This window comes from Rana temporaria, chromosome 7, assembly GCF_905171775.1.
Source record: "Rana temporaria chromosome 7, aRanTem1.1, whole genome shotgun sequence".
In the NCBI taxonomy this organism is placed as follows: domain Eukaryota; kingdom Metazoa; phylum Chordata; class Amphibia; order Anura; family Ranidae; genus Rana; species Rana temporaria.
The window spans coordinates 195,241,338-195,253,410 of NC_053495.1; the positions used below are offsets into that span (position 1 = coordinate 195,241,338).

Sequence of the window (12,073 nt, forward strand, 5' to 3'; positions counted from 1 at the left end):
AACAGACAGGGGGCCGGATTCAGATACAATGGCGTATCTGTCCGGCCGGCGTAGCGTATCTCCGATACGTTACGCCGCTCTAACTTTGGGCGCGAGTTCTTTATTCAGAAAGAACTTGCGCCCTTAGTTACGGCGGCGTAATGTATGTGTTGCGGCGTAAGGCCGCGTAATTCAAATGTGGAAGGGGGGGGGGGCGTGTTTTATGATAATGTGTGATGACCTGACGTGATTGATGTTTTTTTTAGTGTTTAGTGGTGTGTACAGCCATCAGACCAAAATCCGCCAGCGGACATGTCCGATGAAAACGGTCCGCGGACCGTTTTCATCGGACATGTCCCGTCGTGTGTACGAGGCCTTAGGGATATCTGTGCGTAACCTGATTCTATGAATCAGGTGCATAGATACGACCGTCGGAACTCAGAGATACGACAGCGTATCAGGAGATACGCCGTCGTATCTCTTTCTGAATCCGGCCCACGGGTTTTAATGCTTGTCATACACAAAGCGGGTTCTTATTTAACCAGCCCCTATCAAATACTGAACACCCATCTTGGAGAGTCTGATCTTTTAAACCAGGCAACAGGCTTACCAGGTTCAATGAATGCACAGGAGTCAGGTCCCTGGCCAGTCTTGGTTGATGCCGATATGCAAACCGAATAGCGGCGATCTGGATTATAGTCCTCGAATGTAAAGCGTCTTGCTTCGGAGTCTAGAATTTCACAAAAGAAACAGAATTAGATCCCTCAGAGCACTTTACTGATATTTCTATTGTGAGATAAAAAATGATAACTGCCACGTTACTACAAGTCTTATGGTCCTGTCCCAAACTTGAGTATTATTGAAGAGAGGTTGGAGGATTGTTCAAATATTTACAGTTTACAAGGTTTCTGGATGACCTCGCCTTTTCTCTTCTCTATGTTCCTACCATTCCAGAGAAAATGTACAAAATTTACAAACGATCAATTATTCGTCACCTCTTAAACGCCGCTAAGTCTTGCCCTTAATTGAAAGAGTTCACAGTCTCCAACCATTGGTCTTTGACAGTGGCCGCTGGTGCTCGATTTTTTTTTTTGGGGGGGGGGGGCAAAAAATCTCCCCCCGGTCGCTTGCCCGTCCACCCGCCCGTCAGCCCACCAGGCCATCCACCAGCCCCACATTTATCCCATCCAGGTTGTGGGTGGCTTTGGCAGCTTCCCCGGCTTCTCTTCCTGGCCGATCTGGTCACTTCTCCCAGACAATCCGGTCTTAAGACGCGCTTACTGATTAGCCGGGAGGAGATACAGGAGGCCTAAACCGAATATTGAGATTCGCTAATGTCACATAAGAGGGTGGGAAGCCCAAACTTTTTGAAGCCAATTAGGCTTCTAATCATGTGCTCCAAAAACAAACCCCATTGAAATGCGCCCTGCATACAGATTTAGGGGTCGTATGCCTTATGGGCCCCTTATGGAGCGGCTTTAGGACTGAGCTGTCAAACTGATATTTCAGACTGAGATCCTAAAGAAGTGAGGTGCTGGATACATACGACGTAGCGCAGAGAGGCAAGCACTGGATTTACAAAGCACTCGCTCCCACTCGCTGTTAAATCTACGCTGGGTTTCCTCAATGTAAGCTGGCGTAGGTGGAAGTGGGCGTGAGCCATGCTAATGAGGCGTGACCCCATGCAAATGATGGGCCAAGCGTCATAGAAGTACTTAAAACGAACGGCGCATGCGGCGTCCCGTGGACGCAACCCAGTGCGCATGCTCAGAATCACGTCGAAACTACTCCCTAAGATACGGCGGATCACTGCCTACGACGTGAACGTAACCTACGCCCAGCCCTATTCACGTACTACGTAAACGACGCAAAATTCGACGGCCGTGTTCCCTGGTCCATACGTTTGCATGAGTTGCGCCTCCTATATGGGGAATAACTTTACGCCGGGCGTACGACTTACGCAAATCGCGTATATTATGCGCCGGGCGCATGTACGTTCGTGAATCGACGTATCTCCCTCATTAGCATATGTGCATAGAAAATCAATGGGAGCGCCACTTGCGGCCAGCGTAAATATGCGCCCAAGATACGCCGGTGTAGAAAAGTTTTGTCGGTCAGATGAAGCCTATTTTTAGGCGTATCTAGTTCTGTGGGCACGGCGCATAGATACGACAGCGCATATTTACACTTACGCGGCGTATATCGAGATACGTCGGTGTAAGTGCTTTGTGAATCCGGGCCTATGTGTATCTGAACCAGAAGGAGCGCCAGACATATCATCCAATACTGTTTTAGTAAATCCATAAATGACAACAGAAGACAAAAGGCTGCCAACACGTTTCAGGGACCAAAAATCCCTCTTCATCAGGGCTACAAGCAATACAAAATATTAAAGCGATATATTTTAAAAAAAAAATGTTAAACAATGTATTTAATAAAATATTAACAACAATAATGAGAGCTTACATAAGAGATATTTAGCAATTTACAAAATGCTCACTAGAGGGAGCTTTTATTAAGGAAGAATTCTAAATGAATCAAAGTGAAATTAAACCCATAACCGAAAATCATTGGATGTGGTGACTGCATTTGTTTTTTTCCCTTTAGATTTTTTCGCCTCTGTTTTTAACTGGTGATCTTGCCAGTAACACACAGTAGGGCCAGGTTCACATCTATGTGGTTGCGGTTGATGCGGTTTTTCGGCACATTTTGCAGTGCATTTTGCATTTTTTTGCGTTTTTTTTATGCATTTTTGCATGGATTTTTCATATGTTTTGCATTTCGCGTTTTTTTTTTTGTCCTTAAACTGTAAATTGCCATTTGTTAGAGAGCAGACAGCCACCGGCTCCTATTCGCAGCTTGTTAAGGAGAAAAAAAAAATACAAAATGCATGTCTATTACACGGAAAACACAATCTGCTGCAGGAAAAAAGTCCCTAACCCTTTCCAAAAACACAGAGGCTGAAAAAAGCATAGCTGGGGGGGCGTGGCCAAGACCGGCATGTGAGAAGACGTGTTTCTCACAGCTCCTCCGCAGCACCTGGCATTGATCCTCTCCCAGCAGCGATCCGACGGATTTAAACAGCTGTTCAGCTGGCTACTCACCCGGTCACCCTCCCGGTCCACCCGCCGGCTCTCTGCACCCGCGGAATGGCAAAAAAAAAGGATGATTGGCCGGCGCTCGAGATCCAAGATGGCGCCGCCGCGGCCCAGGCTCTCCGCACTCCACGAGGCGCTGACAGGCCCAAGGGGGAGACCAGCAAAAAAACAGCAAAGGCACAGGGTAAGGACTACCCGAGAGACATGACTTTCTTTACACAAAAGCTGGGGGGTCCCTTGGAGCAGGAAGGAAGGGGGGAAGCTGATCGGGCCCAGGACTCGGGACAGGCCTTACAGGGGCAGGCAGATGGAGGGGCCTGGAGATGTGTAGAACGGGGGAATGCAGTGGAACAGCCACCCTCCATACCCGCAGATACGGAGGCTGAGACGGGGGATACAGAGCAACCGACCCTGGCTGAAATATTGAGAGCGGTACATGTGTGCACTGCTTCTGTAAATACACTCAAGGAACAGTTTGGGGGCCTCAGAGAAGATGTGTCTCTGTTGCGGCAGGACATGCAAAAGATACGGGAGCGAACGACGGCTGTGGAAAGCAGGGTGAGTGAAGTGGAAGACAGGCTGCCCCCAGTTGCTCGAGAGGCCCATACAGCTATACAGATGGCCAGAGACATTAATAACAGGGCTGACGACATTGAGAACCGTTTACGCCGCAACAATGTGCGCATAGTGGGGCTACCGGAGAAGACGGAAGGCCGGGACCCCACCACATTTATCGAGGGCTGGCTGATAGAAGTATTTGGAAAGGAGGCCTTCTCTCCGTTTTTCACAGTTGAAAGAGCACACCGCACACCGGGTCGCCCACCACAGCCTGGGGCCCCCCCTAGGCCTATCCTGGCCAGAATGCTTCATTACAGGGACAGGGAAGCAGTGCTGAGACATGCTAGAGAGAAGGCCAACGTCCAGGTTAATGGGGTCCGGGTGTCATTCTACCCGGACTTCTCTGCTGAGGTGCAACGCCGCCGGGCAAAATTTTTGGATGTGAAGAGGCGCCTGAGGGCACTACAATTGCCATATGCCATGCTTTACCCCGCCAAGCTGAGAGTTACCGCTAACCGACAAGCCCAATTCTTTGAATCAGCCCAGGAAGCGGCAATGTGGCTGGATCGCAACGAGCAGGCCCTGAGACACAGGGAGAGAGAGGAGGAAGGAGAATGACCCTACGGAAGCTGGAGCAGGTTATTATGTTTTAAGTTCTAGCTCTGCTTTTTGGTGCAATACGTGCACTCTTTGACACGGAGGGGTTGATTTTGGTCCCCTCTTCCCCCTTCCCCGGACTGTGGAAGATGATCTGCTGCTATTAATCATTGATCTTTGCACAGAGGACCCCTTTCAATTTCAATTTCAATTTCAATTTTGCTTCACTTCCTTTACCTGAGTGACTACAGTTTCTCTTTTTTACTATGTTCTGCTGGGAGACATTATATTAGGATGTGAACTCTGAGTCATCTTGTAAAGTTGCAAGGAAAATGCGGTTACTCCACAATCTACGTGGAGCAAAAGTGCCTTATTACAGTTTGCTCCCCGTTGGAGCCAAGGGGCCAGCTCTGTTGGCGGCCTGGACTTGTTTTCTTTCTTTTCTTACACTGCAGTGTTGTTTTTGGAGCACAGGCCATGAATACGGGCACGCTCTGTTGACGGCCCAGGCCTATTACTTTTATTTTCTGCACCTTTACCACCTACATCGAGAACTTTGCGAACGAACGGCCACATCGAGATACCAGGTCCGTTCTGTCCTGACCGCACCCGGGACCCTAGGTACCAACTGGAGGCTGATGTTTTTATTTATATCGCATTTACCCTTTCATTTATGCATGCTATATCCCAATGGCTGAGCTGCCAGTGGTATCGTGGAATGTGAGGGGCCTAGGCTCCCCACTGAAGCGTATGATGGTATCCACCTGTCTGAAAAAATATCATCCAATGATTTTATGTATGCAAGAAACGCACCTAACCACTGAAACGCAATGCTGTCTTAAATATGCATGGGTGGGTAGGGCCTATCATTCCACTCACACGTCGTACTCTAGAGGTGTGAGCGTAATGATACACGCTGCTATTGATTTTCAGGAGATGGATGTGTGTATTGATACGGAGGGACGGTTTATTTTTCTACATTGCCGGGTGGGAAAGCTGAACTGTATATTGGCATGTGTTTATATACCCCCGCCGTTTGCGGTGGCGGTGCTCCGGTTACTGCTATCCTACTTGGAGGGTAGGCCGGACCTCCCGCTGCTGATAGTGGGGGACTTTAATTGTTGGTTGAGCCCCTCGATGGACCGACACCCCGCATCTGGGGTTTCGCCCCCTCTGAGGGACTCTCCATTGCTAAGATTGCTCACCGAGGTAGGATGGATAGATGTATGGAGGTCTAGAAACCCAGTGGAGAGGCAGTTTTCCTGCTTTTCCAAGACCCACGGGACATTGTCTAGGATAGACCTGGTAGTGTGTAACCCCGCCATGCTCCCATCCATTTCAGATGTGACGTACAAACCCCGTAGCGTCTCAGATCATTCACATTTGGTAACCAGCTTAATTACTTCCCCACCCTCTACACTTCCCAGATCCCCATGGAAATTTAATGCCTTTTGGTTGGAACTATTCCTGTCGCATGAGGAGGTGGAGCGGAGCATGCGGGAGTTTTTGAATAGAGAGTGCTTTGTTGAATTCCCGGCTGAACAGTGGGACGCCTTTAAAGCCTATGTGAGGGGGTTACTTATCCGGGAAATTACCAGGGTGAAGAGGGATTCTTCGGGGCTCACTGAGGACCTTGAAAAACAGGTAACGGCCCTGGAGGAAGCCTTCGTGCAAACCCCAACGGAGGCTGCTAAGGAGGCATGGCAGTCGGCTCAATCAGCATATGAGCGGCTGCTGTCCTCTAAGGCAGAAAAAAAACTATTTTTCTCTAGGTTGGCTTTCTTTGAGGAGGGTGAAAGTACAGGGCGTATGCTTGCCAGGATCGCTAATTCCCAGCAGAGGTCTCCCAGTATTGGGGCAATCAGAAATAGAGAGGGCAAAATAGTGAATTCCCCGGACGTGGTCCTGGCAGAACTGGCTAGATTTTACGAGACATTGTACCTCCCGACGGAGCTATTCACCCGGACAGAACTGTTGACCTACATGCAGGACATTGACTTCCCCCGACTGAGTCAGGCGCAGCGGAGGACCTTGGACGCCCCTTTCACGTTAGAGGAGCTGCAAATAGCGCTAGCCGCGTTTCCAAACTGTAAGGCGCCGGGGGCAGACGGACTGCCCATTGAGGTGTATAAACAATACGCGGGTATACTCCTACCGAAACTCCTGGCGGTGTTTAATGCGGCCAGGGAACGACAGACTTTGCCCACTTCCATGACTACTGCTAATATTGTACTGATTCTAAAACCTGGTAAGGATCCGTTGGATCCGGGCTCCTATAGGCCGATATCGCTGCTACAGAGTGACATTAAGCTGCTGGCTAAAATGCTAGCGATCAGACTGAACGGGGTCATCACTAGCCTGGTCCATCCGGACCAGGCAGGATTTATGCCTGACAAGTCGACGGCTGTCAACTTGCGTAGGCTATACCTTAATATGCAATCCTCAGCAGACAATGTGGGACAAAGGGCCCTGCTCTCACTGGACGCTATGAAGGCGTTTGATAGCGTCGAGTGGGAGTATTTATGGGAGGTTCTAGAGAGGTTCGGCTTCGGGGAATCCTTTGTTTCCTGGGTCCGGCTATTATACTATGACCCAAAAGCGGCCATTCGGTCCTCAGGAGCGGTTTCACGCACCTTCACTCTGGGGAGAGGCACGCGACAGGGATGCCCACTGTCGCCTCTACTATTCGCCTTGGCGATAGAACCGCTTGCAATTAAAATCAGAGCCAGCTCAGAGGTAGTGGGATTCCGATACGGAGACAGACAGGAAAAAATAATGCTATATGCAGATGATACCATGATCTTGCTGGGGGATGTGGAGAGCTCACTGACGGGGGCCATGACTGTAATACAGGAGTTCGGCAAGTTCTCGGGACTCCAGATAAACTGGACTAAGTCCTCATTAATGCTTATTGACGAAGGGGGGGCTCCCCCGACGTCATCTACGGTCCCCCTGACTACCTCATTTAGATATCTGGGAATCCAGGTGACACCCAAGATATGCGAGTATGGCAGACTGAATATATCCCCGCTGCTGCAGAAATTTCGTGACCGTATTAAAACATGGAATTCCCTGTCCTTGTCAGTGGCTGGTAGGGTGAACTTGATTAAAATGATTCTAATGCCCCAGTTGCTTTATGTACTTCATAATGCCCCCACAGTAGTGACCCTGAAGATATTTAGGATTGTTAACTCCCTGTTCCGCTCACTCATTTGGAAAAACCGTACCCCCGGATAAAGTTAGAACATCTTCAGTGCCCGAAGGATGAGGGGGGGCTTGCCCTCCCTAATCCCTGGTTATATTACATAGCAGCTCAGCTGCAACAGCTGGTGGGGGTTGTTAACACAGGGGAGAGGAGGGAGGGGGAGGGAAGGGGCTCCTCGGAGATGGTGATGCTCCATACAGTTGGGAGGGAGTCGGTAGCACCTGCCCTCGAGGCACTCGCCTTCGGGAAGCCGAACAAGCAGTACCCCACTTATAACCTTATACAAAAAGTATGGAACAAAGCTAGGTACCTGCAGGGAGTGACAGGATACACGGACTATAGCCCCATCTGGTCAAATGACTCATACCCTGAATTGGCTAAGTTACAACATGGGGCACTCTGGAGGAGGTATGGGATAGTTCATCTGAAACAGATATTTCGCAACGGGAAACTTCTCCCGTTTGCAGATCTGCGGGATCTTTTTAAGTTACCACAATCCATGCAGTTCTATTATATGCAACTCAGTCATGCGGTGAAGGCCCAGGGGGAAGCCTTGGACTGGCTACCCTCTCCTACTCCTTTGTTTAATCTGATAGCGGGGGCAGTCTCTACCAAGGGGTTCATATCGCAGTGTTACAATATGCTGTTACACAGCTTCATGTCCAAGCATCCGCTGAGAGTGAAGGCCAAGTGGGAGGGCGATGTGGGCCCAATGGATGGTGAGCAGTGGGATGAAGCCTTACAGGCAGTACCACTCTGTTCCTTGAATGTGTCCCAGAAGGTGTCGCAATTATACTTATTACTGAGGGTGTATTACACCCCCCATAGGCTTTTTGCTATGGGGCTCAGGCCCACCCCGCTATGCACTAGGTGTAAGAGAGATCATGGCGACCTGATCCACCTACTATGGAGATGCCCGAAGCTCCACCCCTACTGGGTGGGAATAGTGGACACCATTAATAGGGTGTTCCAAGTCCTGCTCCCTACTGACCCTAAACGATGTTTGCTCCTTATATTAGATGAGCTGGAGTGGGAGGAAGGTACCAAGATAGCGGTTGCTCGATCCCTATTCCAAGCTCGCAAACTCATAATGTCGCACTGGATAGAGGAGGAACCTCCCAGCCTGAAAGAGTGGACCAACATTATGGGGGAGATGCTCCGAAAGGAAAAGGTGATATACCAACACAGAGGGTGCTCCCAGAAATTTGAGAAGCTGTGGGGCAGGTGGCTGGATGTACCGGGCTTGGCCCCGGTGGACCTGGTCACGGGCAGGATACTCGGCCTGAGCAACTCAACCTGATCTGTGAAATGTAAATGAGATGGGATGGAGGGATGTGGAAATGCCATTGTTCTTGGTCTTTGGTCTTTTTTCTTTTCATAATTTTTCTTCTCAATTTACTATGGGAGGGGGCCGGGAGGGGGTCAGGGGCGGATCGGATTTTGACATATACGTGGATGGTGGAGTGATAAGATGTACCACTGTTGAAAAATGTTATGGAATGTAGCCTATTGTTTTATACCTGAATGCATTCTCGATGTATGTAAATTTATATGTGTGCTTCAATAAACTTGTTTTCTGGATAAAAAAAAAGAAAAAAGCATAGCTGTGAACGTGCCCCATAGAAAACCTTCTTAAATTGACTGTAGTGCGATCCTACAAACTACAAAATGCGCCAAAAAACACATTAGTTTGAACACTCCTGTATTTCTAGATTGTAAGCTCTAACGAGCAGGGCCCTCTGATGCCTCCTGTATTGATTTGTATTGTGACTGTACTGTCTTCCCTGATGTAAAGCGCGGCGCAAACTGTTGGCACTTTATAAATCCTGTATAATAATAATATAAGAGTGCCCCACTCCGGATAAAGCAGCAGCAGAGACACCTTTGGACAGCAGCATTGTAAGTCTGGGGGGGGGGGGGTCCATAAAAACATGGATGAGCGAGTTTGGGGTGAAGGAATTTGACTGGCCTGCACAGAGCCAGACCTCAACCCCGATAGAACACCCTTTGGGATGAATGAGAGCAGAGATTGCGAGCCAGGTCTACTCATCCAACATCAGCGCCTGACCTCACAAATGCTCTTCTGGAAGAATGGTCAAACATTCCCATAGACACACTCCTAAACCTTGTGGACGGCCTTCCCAGAAGAGTTGAAGCTGTTATAACTTCAAAGGGTGGGCCAACTCAAATTCGACCCATGTATGGCCTGCCTAAGACTGGGATGCCTCTAAAGTTCATGTGCGTGTAAAGGCAGGCGTCCCAATACTATTGACAATATAGTGTGGATCTACACTCGGACAAATAAAGTTAACGAAAAAAAGGGGCAGACCCGATGGACTACTTGATGGTTTTTTTCTGCTGTCACTTTTCTCTGTTTCTAATGAAAAGATTCATTGTTTAATTATTTTTTAAATAACAAACATGTCATACTAACCTCCACTTTGCAGTTCGTTTCGTGGCCCAGATCGTCCTCTTCTGGGGTCCCTTGGTGGCTGTCTCGGCTCCTCCCTGCAATAGCTAACCCCCTCTGGGAAGCGTTCTACCGAGGGGGTTAGCTTGCGGGAGCGCTCCCTGTCATACATGCTGCGTCCATAGACACAATGGGCCGGATTAAGAAACATCGGCGCATATTTCTGCCGGCGTAGCGCATCTCATATGCGCTACGCCGACGTAACACAGAGAGGCAAGCATCCCGTGGACGCATCCCAGTGCGCATGCTCAGAATCACGTCGGAAATACTCCCTAGGATACGTCGAATCACTGCCTACGACGTGAACGTAGCCTACGCCCAGCCCTGGTCACGTACTACTACGTAAACAACGTAACATACGACGGCTGTTCCCTGGTCTATACCTTAACATGACTTACACCTGCTTTATGAGGCTTAACTTTACGCCGGACGTACGACTTACGTAAACCGCGTATATTACAGCGACGGGCGCAAGTACGTTCGTGAATCGGATATTCTCACTCATTTGCATATTCGAATCGTAAATCAATGGGAGCGCCCCTTGCGGCAAACGTGAATATGTGCCCAGGATACGACGGCGTAGGAAACTTACATCGTTTGTAGGAAGCCTATTTCCAGGCGTATCTAGTTCTATGGGCACGGCGCATAGATACGACGGCGCACATTTACACTTATGCGGCGTATCTGTAGATATGTCGGCGTAAGTGCTACGTGAATCCGGGCCAGAGTGTATGACTTTGTCCCGCCCCCCCTGGATGTGATTGACAGCAGCGCAAGCCAATGGTTGCGCTGCTATCAATCTATCCAATCAATGCTGAGACTCCATGGAGAAGAGGATGCTGGGGGATTGCAGAGCAGGTGAACGGGCTCAGGTAAGTAAAACAGGGGGGCCCGTGACAAACACAAGCCTTTACAACCACTTTAAAGGGTCACTAAAGGAAAAAAATTTTTTTGCTGAAATGACTGTTTACAGGGCATAGAGACATAATAGTTAACTGATTCCTTTTAAAAATGATTAAAAATAGATAAAAAAACAATCATATAATGTGCCTGCAGTGTAGTTTCGTTTTTGCTGTTGTTTGCTGGTTCTCTGATGTACAGAGAGCCACAAGAGGGCAGTCAGCCAATAGAGAGCAGTGATACTTTGTCTAAAACTCCTCAGCACCAATCCAGTTTCGTTTTACTCACACCTCCTTGATTAGTGACCACCGTGGGAAATCTCCCAGTACTGTGGTTATCAGGAAACAGGCAACCAGGAAGTGTCCAGAACAGAGAGGATTTACAGCAACATGAAAGCAAAAACGAACAATGAGGACATGAAACCAGGACTGCAGCAAGGTAAAGGAAGCTATTTAGCTAAAAAAAAAAATTCCTTTAGTGACCCTTTAATTCTGGTTCTGTAATACGTTACACACTGCCATCTTGTGGTCATTTTACAGAATGCTACACTCATACCAGTACCAAATAAAACAGCAATTTAATAATTTACAAAAAAAATTCAGCAGTGATTTACAGAAGGTACAGAATGGTCCTGATCACTTCTAACCCATGGCATAGCCTTCACTTCCTATCCTCTACCCTCCTCCTGCACAAGCACAAAACGCTTTGTATTATATTACTTATTCACAAAATACAAAGGCTTCTGTGAGTGAACAGCAGATAGGAAGGGAAACAAGATATAGCTGTGCTCAGATCCCAATATCTTGTACATGCATATAATCTACCAGGTGCTAAAAGGGTGAGACCAGAAAACACTGGATGAACCCTCTGCACACTGCTATACCCTTTCAAGCAAACTTTGCAATAAAAAAAAAAGAGATACCATATTTATCGGCGTATACCGCGCACTTTTTTGCCCTGAAAATCAGGGCAAAATCGTGGGTGTGCGGTATACGCCGATACCCGCTTTCCCGCGCCGAGTTTGAATACTGCGCCGACATATACAGAGCGCAGTACACTCGTGTATTGTCGGGCAGTCTCGGCTCCTCTCGCGCTGACGTCCTGGACGTACAGGACGTCAGCGCGGGAGTAGCTGAGCCTGCCCGACAATACACGAGTGTACCGCGCTCTGTATATGTCGGCGCAGTATTCAAACTCGGCGCGGGAAACGAGTGGGGAGGACGCCGCAGAAGGACGCCGGACCCGACGAAGAGGACATCGGAAGCC

General features: G+C 48.7%; 1 protein-coding gene across 1 annotated transcript in view; it reads right to left on the reverse strand.

Moving 5' to 3' along the window:
• LOC120946048 (interleukin-12 receptor subunit beta-2-like) overlaps positions 1-12,073 on the reverse strand; it is a 99,443-nt gene that overhangs the window by 20,271 nt on the left and 67,099 nt on the right. The window contains exon 13 of the mRNA XM_040360746.1: positions 590-709. Coding sequence (XP_040216680.1) covers positions 590-709 — 120 coding nt within the window. The remainder of the gene's footprint in view (positions 1-589; positions 710-12,073) is intronic.